The 14846-nt window shown below is 49.8% G+C and overlaps 1 protein-coding gene across 6 annotated transcripts in view; it reads right to left on the bottom strand.

Moving 5' to 3' along the window:
• The window catches only part of HNRNPUL1 (heterogeneous nuclear ribonucleoprotein U like 1), a 37420-nt gene that overhangs the window by 9573 nt on the left and 13001 nt on the right, over positions 1–14846 (bottom strand). For all 6 annotated transcript variants that reach the window (XM_025858606.2, XM_073890373.1, XM_025858605.2 and 3 more), the window contains exons 6-10: positions 14001–14100; positions 12158–12270; positions 7310–7576; positions 6070–6192; positions 5844–5972 (exon numbers count right to left, since the gene is read on the bottom strand). In XM_025858606.2, the coding sequence (XP_025714391.1) occupies positions 5844–5972; positions 6070–6192; positions 7310–7576; positions 12158–12270; positions 14001–14100 (732 nt within the window). The remainder of the gene's footprint in view (positions 1–5843; positions 5973–6069; positions 6193–7309; positions 7577–12157; positions 12271–14000; positions 14101–14846) is intronic.

The raw sequence follows: 14846 nt of genomic DNA on the forward strand, positions 1-14846 counted from the left end.
GACCTGCCCTGTCAAGGTGCTGACAAGGGGGCAAAGAAGAGAAGCAATGCTGTCAAGAGCGCTAGTCCCTGCAGCTTTGCAGGATGGGGGGGGATGGGGCGGAGCAGACTGGGCTCCTAATAGCCAGCCCCTGTCCTAGGAAGTGGCTAGACTCTGAGGGATGGCTGCTCAGACACCCTGGAACGGAGGTGCTGAGAACACACTTGGCGAGTGTTTCTGAGACGGCCTCTCCCTCCCCTTATTGCTGGGCTTGGGGAAGGGAAGAAGAGCACCCGAATCAGGCCAGCAGAAATGCAAATGCTTGGCTTCCTGGAGGAAAGGGAGTTAGCTGCTGGTGGCTGTTGCTACAGCAAACACAGTGAGGTCAGAGCCCTTAGGCCGGCCCAGCACTACTCTGGTCACTGGGGGCTGCTGGTGGCTGTTGCTAGGAGACCAGCACAACAGCTAGGTCAGCTTTTCCAGCTGCGTGGGATCCCTCTGCCCAGCTCGTGCTTCTCCCAGTCCCACCCTGAAGATGCTGGCTCTGAGAAGGTCTGGGGCTGTCTGTGTTCCCTGGCTCCCCAGCTATCCCCATCCCTGGCAATGGGGGCCAAAGGACAGGAGCTGGGTTTCTCCGGGAAGCTATGTGGGTAGTTCTGGTGTGTGGCGGTCTGGGGGAATGAGGGAGAAATACAGCCCGGGTTCTGTGAGAGTCCCACTGTCCCCTGTCCAGAGCTCAACAGGGTCAGGCTGGCAGGGAGAGAAACCTGGCTGGACCCCACAGGAGCGCATTTAAAGCTGGTGACAAAAGAGCTCACTCTGGCAGAGTGAGGTAAACCCAGTGGGAGGAACCACACATGTAGCAAGAGAACTGGCTGGAGTGTCAACAGTGGAACTGGCTGAGGCTCTGGGGATGAGGAAGGTGGAGAAGAAACAACTCCCTCTCCAATGCCTGCCAACAAGAGGCGGTTTACTCTGGGCCTCTGTTCTTAGCTCCAGGTTTCTGTCTCAAAGAAGGCATGGCACTCGTCAACAGGGATGCAAAGCAAGACTAGACCCACATGTTCTGCTGACTGAGGCGGGGCTGAGGCAGGGCTGGCAATGCTGTCACATGCAGCCCTGCTTCTGATTACTGCCTGGCCTGGCGCTGGGCTGTTAGAGCCCGCAGTCTTGACTCTGGGGGTGGTTTGGGGCCCTCACACAGGGCCCTGCAGAGGCCTTCTCGAGGCCTCCAGGTCAGCTCCCGCTCCTGCCCTGTACCGTCTTGAAGCTCTGTGGTGGGCCAGGGCAGGCAGCACCTCATTCCAGAGGCTTTCCCCAGGTAAGAAAAGGACCCCAAAGAGAAGTTGAAGTGATGTGGCCTCCTACTTCTCTGTTCCCCTTTCTCTTCAGCCTTTCACCAGCCAGGCGAAGTGAGTCATGTCCCTCTTTGATGAAAACATGTCCATGGTTCACTACTGCCCTCAGGACAAAGTCTCAACTCCTTTTATCATCGTCCATGTCCTGGCCAGGCACCCCACCTCCGGAAAGCTTTCCTAATTTTCCACCAGGGCCCCCACCATTTTTGTCTGTGACTTTCTAGGAAGTCAGCAGAGGCCTGTTCTACCAGTAAACCGAATGCAAACTTCAAACAGGTTCCTTTTCCAGATGAGGTCTCAGCTTCCCCTCTGGTCCATTTTTTTTCCTGCCCTCCTCAGATGTCCCACAGCTTAACACCCCCATGATCTCAAGAGGACTCAAGTCATCACGAAATATAAGTCCGGGCCCCTACACACCTGAGAGCTTGTGCTCAAGGAGACACATCCTGGGAGAGGGGCTGGGATCCTGGCCAAAGGCAGAATCCTGCCGCACACAGCCTCTTTCTCCTTCCCTCTCAAGGATGAGCATTTCTTTTTTTTTTTTTTTAAAGATTTTACTTACTTATTTGAGAGAGAGAATGAGAGAGAGAGAGAGCATGAGAGGGGAGAGGCTCAGAGGGAGAAGCAGACTTCCCGCTGAGCAGGGAGCCCGATGCGGGACTCCATCCAGGGACTCCAGGATCATGACCTGAGCCGAAGGCAGTCGCTTAACGACTAAGCCACCCAGGCGCCCAAGGATGAGCATTTCTGAGGCCAACCTACACAGGAGAGCCAGGAAAGCCAAAGACAGGGAGGTCTGACCACTCAGGAAAAATCCGAGGAAAAAGGGAGAAGACAGCCCTGAGCTGAGACCCCGGGACTGCAGGAACTTTGCGTGCTGTACTGTGTCTGCTTTGGGAGTTCTCTCTAGTTCAGGAGACAGCTATGCATCAACTTACCCCTTATCACTCTCGAAGCTGGTGGAGTGGAAAGTGCCGGCATCTTGCCAGGGGTCTGCTCTGAACCTTACATCCTACCTCCAGGGTTTTCTGGAACCTACTTTTGGGGCTTAAGTCAAAACGGGTGAAACCACTGGCTTTAGACCTCTTCCCAGGCCTGACCAACCTATAGCTTCAGGCCCCAAGTCAATCCTCCAGTCTGTGGTGAATCCGAGATCCCTCCTCCCCCTCCTTCGGAGTTTAGGTTATTTTGCTTCCTTGTTGGCTCGGGTCACTCGACCTGACCAGCAGGTCCTCCACCAGGAGGCCAGCAGCCCTGAAGAGCACAGGCGCACCCGGTACAGCCCTGGACCCTGTCCCTGAATAAAGCCAGCAGAGGACGAGAAGGCCAATGGTGAGTCTTTACAGAGCTCAGCTGTTCTGTGCCTGGCTGAGAGGCTGGGGGCCTGACTTCCAGGGAAAGCCCACTTTGAAATGTTGAACACAGATGTTAAGACCATTTACCCCTGGGGCGCCTGGGTGGCTCAGATGGTTAAGCGTCTGCCTTCGGCTCAGGTCATGATCCCAGGGTCCTGGGATCGAGCCCCGCATTGGGCTCCCTGCTCGGCGGGAAGCCTGCTTCTCCCTCTCCCACTCTCCCTGCTTGTGCTCCCTCTCTTGTTGTGTCTCTGTCAAATAAATAAAATCTTAAAAAAAAAAAACAAAAACAAACCATCTACCCCTAGGACTATAATCCTTTTCCACTGGGCCACATATTTGAAATGGGTTTCACAGATGATTTAACCAGCAAGCTGGGGGGGGGGGGGCAAGGAGGCAGGGAATACTTCTTGGTATCCAAACAAGGAATCCTCAGGGTGTTAAAACACCATTGCTCTCTATTTTTCAGGACCCGGAGTCCCACTGAGGCCAAGTTGGACTACAATTTCAAAATGCCCTGACAAGAACGGGGCAAAGTGAGGCTTGTTCAAAAAACAAAGTCTTGGGCACCTGGGTGGCTCAGTTGGTTAAGCGACTGCCTTCGGCTCAGGTCATGATCCTGGAGTCCCGGGATCGAGTCCCACATCAGGTTCCTTGCTCAGCAGGGAGTCTGCTTCTCCCTCTGACCCTCTTCCCTCTCGAGCTCTCTATCTCTCAAATAAATAAATAAAATCTTTAAAAAAAAAAACACAAAGTCTTTGGGATGCCTGGCTGGCTCAGTTGTTAGAGCACACGACTCTTGATCATGGGGTTATAAGTATGAGCCCCACGTTGGGTATAGAAGTTAATAATAGAATCTTTATTTTTAATTTTTTTAAAGATTTTATTTACTGGAGAGAGAGAGAGAGAGCATGAGTGGGAGCGGCAGAGGGAGAGGGAGAAGCAGGCAGGTCCCAGCTGAGCAGGGAGCCCGATGTGGGGCTCGATCCCAGAACGCTGGGATCATGACAGGAGCTGAAGGCAGACGCTTAATCGACTGAGCCACCCAGGCGCCCCAAGAATAAAATCTTAAACATCTTAAAAATCTTTAAAAAAAAAAAGAAAGAAAACGAACAAAGTCTTTTAAAGGGAGAGAAGGCTGTCTGTATGTATCATGAATGGGGCTGAGCTGGGGCAGTAACCCTGGGTGGCTCTTAGACTATCCTGTGCTCAACTGTGTGGTGTTTTTTTATTTTTTTCCATTAGCCCAATAAGTTATTTTTATCAAACTTTAGTATTATGGGACCATGTCCTATGTTCTTTACAAATGTGGGTCTTCAGGGCTCAATCCTATGATTGCAGCATTGCTCAGTGGATGAAAGTACACCTTTTCAGGTCCACTTTCCAGAAAAGCAACACCCAGAGCGAATCTCACATCTCTAGCATCACATAAGGATGCCAAAAGCGTGGCACAGCCTTGGCCAACTTTTAGTTTTTGTAGCATGCTATTTCACCAGCAAACCAAAGATTTCCACTCTCAACACTTAACTGCTTGTAAAGATCCTTTAATTTGTCTATCATAAAGAACTATCATCACCTAACAGCTTTTTTTCTTTTTGTCTTTAAGGACTAATTTCTTCTTGGGGCACTTGGGTGGCTCAGTTCGTTAAGTGTTCAACTTGTTATCGGCTCAGGTCATGATCTCAGGCTTGTGAGATTAATCCCCACATTGCAATGTGCTTGGAGCTCAGAGGGGAATCGGCTTCTCTCTCTTCCCCCTGCCCCTCCCCCAATTCGTGTGCCCACCCTTCTATAAGAAATTAAAATCTTTAAAAAAATTATTTAAAAAAAAACCTAGTTTCCTATTATGTGCTCTTTTCAAATGTTGGCTATGAGGCCTCATTTCTTCCACTACAGACAGCAGCTTACCGGTTTATTATGAATAGGATGTAACTCGGGAATAGCCACATGGAAGAGATGCTTGGGGCAAGATACAGGGAAGGGGTGCAGACAGCGGGGGGGGACCACTCTTCCCAAATCTCCACCATCCACCAGCCTGGGAGCTCCTGCTCAATTGTTTTAAGATGCTCACTCCAATGCAAAGCCAACCTGGTTCCCTGGAGTTTCCAACCACCTTTCTGACAAGGCTGCCACCACCACCAGCTCCACCCTTATCAGGAACTCTGAACTCATGGGAACCAAGTACCCAGGGCTACATGTATGGAAGGTACCCCAGTAGGGCTGCCAGGGCGGGGGCACTGCTCAGGTTACACATTTGCACTCACAGATTTTTAAGAAAGCACAAGTGCAAGGCTAAGGGGAGAGGAGGCTTATTCACAGGTCCCCAAATACAGTATCTGCTACTTGAGAAAGCCTTCGGGACAATGTCAAGAATGATGTCTCATAGGCAGTAAACATGAGGAACTCGTTATTCTGAGACAGGAATCCTTCCCTTAACCATGTTTGGGTCACTCATCCTTTGAGAATGCTGAAAGCCATGGACGATTTTCCTATCCTAACTCGAAACTGTCCAGTTGTTTGTTTGTTTGTTTTCAAAGGACATATCTGTGCCTGTATACAAAATTCTGGTTTAATTTCAAAGGTTCTCAGACGACCTGATGCTAACAGCCTTCCTCTTAACTAGTAGACAATACGTGACTTAGATACGTACCCGACAGTCATAAAAACATGCTAACAGAAGCTGGGATGTACCTATTTTGTAGAGTAATTAACAACAATCTCCAGCTACTATGGGCCAGACCGTGTTTCGTGGGCACCATTATGAGCTCTCTTTTACAGACCAGGAGACTGAGATTTGGGGGATGAAGTCAGCTGCCCACAGGCACGCAGCTAGGAAGGGGCAGAGCTCGGATTCAAGCCCAGGTTTGTCCAGCTCAGAAGTCCATGTCCCTTCCATTTCACTAAACAGCTCTCACGTGATGATGTTCTTCTGGGCTGCTGAGAGCCTGAGTTATGTCTGGATCATGGCCCCAGAGCCCACCCACAGACTGGCCTCAGAGACCGAGGCTAAGAGTCTGGGACTGTGTCATCATGTAGGGCTGACGCCCTGATCAGCATTGCAGTCTGAGTATTACGGGGAAACAATAAAAGGACCAGGCATCTAAAAGGCTCCTTCCATTTCCTGGGGCATGAAGGTTTCCAGTTTAAGTACCTGATCTAGGATATAGTTGCGTTTCTTGCGGGCAGCGATCTGGATGAGGCGGTTGAGGCACTGGGTGGCCTGCTGGATCAGGACGTCCCAGCGGCCAGCATAGTTCCGCTGCCGGCGCAGGCCCATCACCTGTGGGCAGAGGGAGAAGGAGTGGGTGGTCCTGGCTGTAGGCAGCACTCTGGTGGACGAAGCGGGTGGATATGGAGGGACCAGGGACCATCCTTACCCGCATTTTATCCATGATGGCATTGGTACCCAGAATATTGTACTTCTTGGAGGGGTTGGAGGCTGCGTGTTTGATGGCCCACGTGGTCTTACCGGCAGCGGGCAGGCCCACCATCATCAGAATCTACAAAAATGGGACAAAGAGGGACACTGAAGCAGTAGCAGTGGGTGGCATGGCAGTCTGGCACTGCCCTCACTCACTGGTGACCTCAAGGGTAACTCAACTTCATGGCTGCCTCTGGAAAACAGTAGCAATAATAGCATCTACCTCACAGTGTTGCTGTTGGGATTCAAAGACACAAAGGGTGTCAGACTCTTAAGAGAGGGCCTCGAATGGGGTGAGCACGAAATCAGGTGCTGTTATCATGAATATTACATTTCTGTTCAGGATCAAGCGGCTTCTGACAGGGAAAAGCCCAGAGAGGGTCATGCACTGGGAACAGTGCACACAGCGGCCACGAGAGGTGGTACAACCTTCCTGGAGTCCAAAAAGGGGAGAGACTATACGCATGAGGACAAGCATGGTATTTATTTAGTACATTTAGAATTTGGTGAACACTAGATACAACCTAAAGGCCCACCAAGAGGGGAACAATCCGTTTGTAAGGCCATTAAAAGTGAGTTTAAAAAGAGGGTTTCATGTAGTGGGATAAAGCTCACAAAATACTGTTGAGTGAAAAGGGCAGATATCAAAATGCTTATACTTTACAATCTCAATTATAAGTGCGTGTGTACAAAACAGGCACCAAGCACAGCAAAAAAGACAGCATAAACTTGAAAACTTCATCAGTGAACTTATTTGCAGACAGTGGAATTATGGGAAATTAATCTTCACGTTTAGTTTAGTTTTTTAGAAATAAACATAAAATCACCTGTGTATCTTAAAAAATATTATTTTGAGAGTAAAGCTCACTAGTACAGCTTCTGCAGTCAAATAACCCCCAAGATCTGTTGTCATTTTTGTCCTTAGACAGCCTTGGCCCCCGTGAAGCAGCAGTGTGGAAGAAGCCACAGGACAACTTCCTTCGGGAACCTTTCCAAGATTTAGGTCTCTCACCTCAGCCCCTCCCTCTTCAGCCCGAGCCACACCCACTGCCCTCCCCTCTCTCTCCCAGCCCTGGGAAGCCCGGAGGAAGAGGCTGTGCTGCTCTCACCACCCAGCTGCAGTGTCTCCCCTCTGCCTTGGCAGCGACATGACTCTGGAGAGGTGGCCTCCAATTCGGTCTTCGAGGCCCACTCACCTCACACTCTGCTTTGCTCTTTGGTCCGACAGTGCCCCGGATCCGCTCACTCAGGGGAAGGTGCTGGATAAAGGTGAAGCCTGGGAGGACGGAACAGTAGGGCTCTGCCCGCTGCCCGAAGTTGAACTCCACTGCACAATTCTTCACCAGGACATGAGGGTAGAGGGCCTGACCCCCCAAGGCTTCCTTCTGGATTCGGAAGGCAATGCCCATCCACTTCCCATTCTTGGTGAAGGAAAGTTCCACATCATTTCCACATTCAAAGTCCTAGGAGAAAAAGCCAAAGGAAGATAACTGCCAACACTCAGAGTCAGGCATCGGGAGCCAAAGCTGGGAGGAAGCAGATGCAGGGAGTGGAAAGACAGCCTCCCTCCCCCAGCAGATACATGAGGCGGCACCAGGGAACAGCTGAGAAGGTGCGGCCAAAGCCCTCCTTGCCCCCAAACCCCAAAGCTGGGGAATGTGACACGTGTCATTTTAGGAAGCTCCAAGTCTTGTGCCTAGCCTGGGACAAATGTGAAGGAAAAGGCGATTCTGTGTGTCAAGCCTAGCCAGGGCAGTCTGCGAAGAGAACAGATGGAAAGAAAGCCACAGCAGGGCCTTCTGAGTCAAGTCCAGCTCTACAAATGCTTTCATTTGTTTGTTCAACACATGTTCTGCAGCTCCTGCTCTTCCTGGTGCATAGGCCTATCGGTGATCCGGGCCTGACAGGGCTCGGGGCCTGGTGGGGAATCAGACAAGGACACTATCCTAATTTGTAAGAGCACCTACCCAGGATCAGATTCTCCGAGGAGGGGACCTGTAAGCCAAGTCCTGAATAATACAGGGAAGTGAGCCAAGTCTGCGGTGGGAGGAGACAGTCCTACAGAGAAGTGTTGTTTGTGTATAAATCCGATAGTGAGAGAACAAAGGGTCAGCCTGGCTGAAGCAGAAAAGATGAGGGAGGAGTAACTTCAGGTGCAGCGGGTGAGTAAGGCGTATTTGTTCATTCAACAACCACTGAGTTCTTACGGAGCAGCTGGAGCTTAGTGGTTAAGACTGGGAAGGCAGACTGCTTCAGCTCTGCTATTTACTAACTGTGTGACCTTGGGGTTTCATCTACAGTTTCCTTATCAAACAAGGGGGGCCATGACAAGATTCCATGTTGCAAAGAGGACTAAGTGGGTTAGTGGGACCGATGAGTCCGAGATGCCAGGCACTGTGGGGAGACATGGTCCCTGACCCCAGCATTGTGAGAGGCTCTCTGTCACCTCAGGAGTTTGGACTCCACGCTGATGGCAGAGCAGAGCCCCTGACTTGTTTCAAGCAGGGGAGTGGCCTGGTCAAAGCCGTTTCAGGAAGATCACTCTGGGTGCAGGGTAAAGGTTTACATTTAAGGGAGACTCAAAACTTGGGATCAGGGCGCCTGGGTGGCTCAGTTGGTTAAGCGACTGCCTTCGGCTCAGGTCATGATCCTGGAGTCCCGGGATCGAGTCCCACATCGGGCTCCCTGCTCAGCAGGGAGTCTGCTTCTCCCTCTGACCCTCTTCCCTCTCGTGCTCTCTATCTCTCATTCTCTCTCTCAAATAAATAAATAAAATCTTTAAAAAAAAAAAAAAAAACTTGGGATCAGATGGCAGCTGAAGCAAAGCACGAGGTCAGGTTCCTGGTATAAAAGTACAAGACCTGGTATTCTTTCCCTCTTGAATGGGGAGACCACCTTGGAACTTATCCTTTAAGAAGGAGCGAGCGCCCCTTTTCCTAAATGGCTTCCTCACCACAGTTCTCAGTGCTCACAGGACACAGCTCTATACGGTCCTTATCTGTTCATCTCTAGGTGCCCACAGAGGTCAAGATCCCGCAGGGCAGACACACAAACATCTGCCAGGGTGAATCCTGCCCATTCCCTGCAGCGGGATCCCCACCATATCTTTCCACCTGAGCAAGAGTGGCCCAGGTCACCTTTGCTCCACATGGAGATGAGCATCCCAAGGGTCAGTCTTCCTCATGGCCACCAGCTTCACTCAGGGAACTTCCCACATCGTACAAAAACCAGCACCCTCAACTGACAAATCCACCACCCATGGGGCCATCTGTCCAAGAGGCAAGTGTGGCCCTATCACTCCTGCTAAAACACCCTGGTGCCGGTCCAGGGCCTCAAACCTCACGGTCATCAAGCCCGGTGCTACTCAGAGCCCGCTGGTTTTACGGCCTCATCGCTCACACCTCCTCAGTCGTCCCTAAGGCTCCAAGTACAACACTCTTTATGGTCTGCGGAAATAGGTTCTACTGTTCTCGCTTCCTGGCAGCCACTGTATCCTCTGTTTTGTGACTGTTGAGAACTCAAGATCTAACACAAACGGGCTCCCCCTGGCTTCCCTCAGGTCACTGGTTTCCACACCCCCTCTAACCCGTCGCCCCAAGCCTTTTAAAAAGTTATGGCACCCTTTGAAAAAAGGAAACTGCGCATGGCATCTTAAAAAGAGAAGTAGAGGTGCCCCGGCTGAACGATCTAGTTGCAGCAGGAATCAAGGCCTATAGTTCCACACTGGCGCACGCTCACAGAGCCTCACGCCTGGATGGGACAGAGTTTGGGGGATGCTGCCATACACTGAGGACATGTTAAACTGCCGCAGCCTCTCTGGAGTGCGGTCTTGGTGACAGCGATCGAAATTTAAAAATACACCTCTGACCCAGAAATCACACTTTCAGGAATAAACACTACAGGTGGATTCCCACAAGAATGCAAAGACGGATGTGCCAATCACTTAGCCCAGCACTGCCAACTGTGCTCCAATGGGGAAGTAGGAGACGCTATAGGACAGAGCAGATCCAAGTGTGGAAACACAAAAAGATCCCCAAGAGACTGTGGTATGTGGGAAAAGGACAAGGCGTCACCGCAGCATCGACTCCCCCAGCAGACAGCTTCCCAGGCCACCAACAGGAGACCGGCTAAATTAACACAGAATAAACTGATGCCTGCATCAAAATACGAGGCAGCCACCAAATAAAAAGGGGAGAAACTAACCAAATGTCCACTAACGGAGAACTGATGATATGAATATTGTAGGTACAGACAACGACTGCAGACCATGTGAAAGAACAAAATCTTTTAGGTAGCAACAGAAAAAATATCTCAGATAAATAATTAAGTAAAAACCAATGTGAAATGCTGTGCTACCTTTTGTGTAAGAGAAGAAAAACGACAATTATCTTTCTTGTATTTGGATAAAGAAATCCCGAGGACTGGGGGCTCCCGTGTGGGGAGGGCGTATGTGAACAATGTGTGGACGGGGAAGGTCTGCAGGAGACTACACTGTGTTATCTTCTGACATATCTCTCTTGGTATCTTTGGAAACCACATAAATTCATTAACTATTCAAAAATGTTTTTAATTGAGCTAGATCCATATTATCTGTGTGAAGGAAAGACAGCCAAGATCGTTAAATAGGGGGGAAAAATGCAAGGTATAGAGCAGTGTGTAGAGCATAAACATGGTGAATTTCTGGTTAAGAAAACATGTTTTTTATTAAAAAGATAATGAGGTCATGAAAGACAAATGAACACTGGGAATCTGTTTCACACTAAAGAGCCCTGACAAGAGAATGCAATCCGTGATCCTGGACTGGATCCTGGACCAGGAACAAAATTGCTCTAAAGGAAACTGCTGGGACAACTGACAAAATTTAAATGTGGACTGTGGAGGAGATAATAGCATTATATCAATGTTAAATTCGATAACTGTCCTGTGGTTAAGACAGCAGCTTTATTCTTAGGAAATGCAGACTGAAGACTAAAAACTAAAGACATGATGTAGGCACCCTACTCTCCAGCGGACCAGATAGGAATCAGACACAGATACTGTGTTTGAGAAATGGTGAAAGCAAATTGCAAATGTTAGAATCTGGGCAAGAATGAGATTTCTTAGGGCTTTTGAGTTTGAAATCATCTTCCAGTCAGAGTGAAGGGGAAAAAAAAGAGTACACGGGTACAAACAAGAGGGAGGAGAACAAGACCAAGAGGAAGCACCCGGGCAGCCACCCTGCCTGAGGTCTCGTGACACACTTTACATCTAAAGCTCCTACTGATAATGGCATTAGGTAGTATTTACTCAGCACTTACTATGCTTCTGGCATTGGTAGAAGTGTTCTAATGGACTGGCTTAATGGCCCTAGACCCAACTCCACGACTCTCATTGAGAGCATGCTGAAATACAGGGAGGGGGGCTGCCCAGGGCTGTGAGCGGACAAGCAGGAGCTGGGTCCAGGGAGTCTGGCCCCAGAGCTGCAACCATGGCCCCGTGTACAGCACTGTCAAGCGTCAGTCACTGTTCTCAGGGACTCAAGTTGGACTGCAGGACTGCCACCCTCTATCTTGTTCTGTTTTGCATCCACCCCCACCCTTCTAGAAGACAGTGCACTGTAGGAAGCCTGGCTCAAGCCGTACAACGTGAAGGATGGGAGAGGTTTTGGGATGAGGGGATGCCACAGTGGGGCAAGCGCCAACAGCACTGCCTTTGTGAGCAGACAGGCTATTCCACAGTGAAGAGAAAAGAAATTCCCGGTGTATTTAGAAAATGTCCCTCTGGTATCTAGGACTGGAAGAAGGCCGCACACACCTGACATCCCCAAACCTCTCCAAGGTGACGTCTGACAGCTTCGCACGAAAGACCAAAGAGGGTAAAATGGCAGAATCCTGCCCAAAACAAGAGCCAACATTCCCTTCTGGGAAAGAGAGGCAAAGAGCTATGGCAAGAGCTGCTGGACAGGGAGGACGATGGACAGAGGTATTCTGAGAAAGAAGCCTGCAGGTCCAGCTGACAGGACGAACGTTTGGTTCTGCCAACTCCCACAGGCTGCTGGCACTCACCGCAAAGCAGCCAATCACGTCATTCTCTGCAAACTTGTCTCCATAGTTCTCAAACCGGCTGTTGGTGGACTTCTTCCCAGTGCCTCCGTAGCCGTAGGAGAAAGGCTCTTCGCCTAATGGAAGAAATAGGCAAAGGCCGGTTAAGCCCACCATGATCCCAGCAGCCTTTATGGCTGCCACATACTTTTAAAGAAAAAAAAATTAGTTTCTTTACTCGTTTTACTAATCAGATGCTTTGGGGGCGGGGGGAGGAGGTGAGGAAGGTCCTGTTGAAAGGAAGCCCCTCATTATGCAGAATTCTGGGGGGCTTGGTGGGTTTAGGTGTGAAGTCTGGGGATGGGAGCCGACCTGAACCACTGCACAAACAGAGGGAGAATCTGGAATGAGAGGGAGTAGGGGAGAGAGGAGCTAGGAAGAAGGCGGGCTGCATGCAGAGGCGCAACCTTCCTCGTGACACTCAACATACAGTCGAGTCTACTAATGACACCCACTTTTGGTGCCAGTGGGTTCTGGGCAGAAATCAGGCAAAGGCCTGGATTTTGCTCCTGGAGACTGTGAGGTTTACACGCTAAGGAAGACACTGGATTTGCTCAGGCTACAGAACTGGGGGCTGAAGCAATGGGAGAAGGAGTGAGATCGTGAGGGCCCTGCCTGACACCCGGGGTGTATGGAGATCCTTGGCCAGGAACCCAAGGAGCATTCTGCCAGAAAAGCAGGCGCTGACAGGCATGAATTCCAGGCCCAATGGTTCTACATACCAGCTGCTGGCCCCGGACATCTGACCGCTCTGGGCTTTGAACCTTTACCTGTATCAACTACCCACCATTTACACCCAAAAACTCAGACAGAGAGAAATCGAGAGGACACAGGCATCTGAAATAAAAAATGTGAATATCTATCTAAATGGAACTGTACACTCCCGACTTAACATTTCTACTTTTAAGGGTCAGTCTTAAGTGAACAGTCAGATCATTACACACAAGGATAGCTTAAGAGTTTAACTGCAAAAAATTGCAATCAACTTACATGATCCACAAAACCTTATTTGTAAGTGACACTATTACAAAAGGGGAAATTGTGCAGTGGTCAAACAGCTCTACTTATTTACAAAAATATGCCCAGCATCTATTAAGAAGGAAAAAAAACCAGGCTATAAGACAGTACCATAGTGTGACCCAGTTTGAGATATACAAAGAACAAAAGAACTGCCCAGAAGACTGTAGATAAAAATGTTAACACTGGTTATCTCGCAGGTTTGGGAGGATTTTCATTTCCCCCTCTCTGTATGGCCTAAACTATACACACGAGTACACATTTTCATAATCAGATGTTTACATGACCAAAGCAAAAGGTCTCCGCATGGGTCATCGAAATCAGTCACTTGGGGCCGGATGTCACTTGAGGCCCCTTGAACATTCAAACCCTCTCAATGGGCAGCCCCTGCCTCTCTCTGCCTACCAGCCCCCTGCTCCCTGCTTCCCCTTCTACTCTGGGTTTGGCTCTGGACAGAAAACCCCAGACAGAACTGAATGGGACTTGAGGAACTTATTTTCAGCATGGTTTGAGGACAGAAGACAAGTGATCTTTTTAAAGAAAGGGATCAGCCTTCTAAAGAGAACTGTGGACCCTCTCCTAAAAGATAATCAATTTCTCATAGAAAAGTTAAGATGACTGTGGTCCTTCCAGTTGAATCCTGTATACCTGAAGACAGGCAGGAGGTGTCCCACCCTGGGCTAGCTGTGTTCCGAGTCCCATGCTGGGAAGAGAAGTTTAGGAAGCTTGAGAATCCAGGGACAGAGGCAGCTACTCTAGTATCTGGACCGCTAGGCTGCCCTCCCCTTACCCAGCTGCGTGCTGCAGGAGTCCAGGGACCAGCCGATACGGACGACGTGCGGGTCGGGCTCTGTGGAAGGAAGGTGCTTCACGGAGATTTCCTCATTGATCTGAGGACAAAGAATAAGAGGGCTCAGAACTGATGCTCGGAGGCTTGCAGGTTACAAGGCAATACAAGAGGGCAGCACGCAGGCATTAAAAATCAGCAGTGGCTCTTGTTGCTGGGGAAAAGGTGTTGAAGCCACTCAGAAGGGCCTGTGGCACTGAACCCAGGGACTCTGAGGGGCTCAGGAAGTACAGGGCCACAGAGACAGGCACTTCAAAATACAGTTGTTTTTTAAAAAAATATTTATTTTTTTGACAGAGAAAGAGAGCACAAGCAGGGGGAGCAGCAGGCAGAAGCAGAGGGAGAAGCAGGCTCCCCACTGAGCAGGGAGCCCGACATGGGGCTTGATCCCAGGACCCCGGGATCATGACCTGAGCTGAAGGCAGACACTTAACCGACTGAGCCACCCAGGCGCCCCATGAATATAGTTATTTTTCAATTTTAATATGCTGCAGGGGAAATGGGGACTTTCATACTTAGCGTAGAAGGATAAATTGGCACCATGTCTTTGGCAAGCAATTTAGCAACCTCTTATGAAAACTGCAAATGCATATGCTTTATAACCCAGCAATAACTTCCAGTTTACTCTACAGATGCACCCATAGGTGTACGCGGGACAACATGACACACGCACAGGATATTCAGTGTGACACTGTTTATATTAAAAACTCCCTGGGCGCCTGAGTGGCTCAGTCGGTTAAGCAGCTGCCTTCGGCTCAGGTCATGATCCCAGGGTCCTGGGATCGAGCC

This window comes from Callorhinus ursinus, unplaced genomic scaffold (assembly GCF_003265705.2).
Source record: "Callorhinus ursinus isolate GAN/ISIS: 27379988/994484 unplaced genomic scaffold, GSC_fseal_2.0 scaffold144, whole genome shotgun sequence".
NCBI lineage: Eukaryota > Metazoa > Chordata > Mammalia > Carnivora > Otariidae > Callorhinus > Callorhinus ursinus.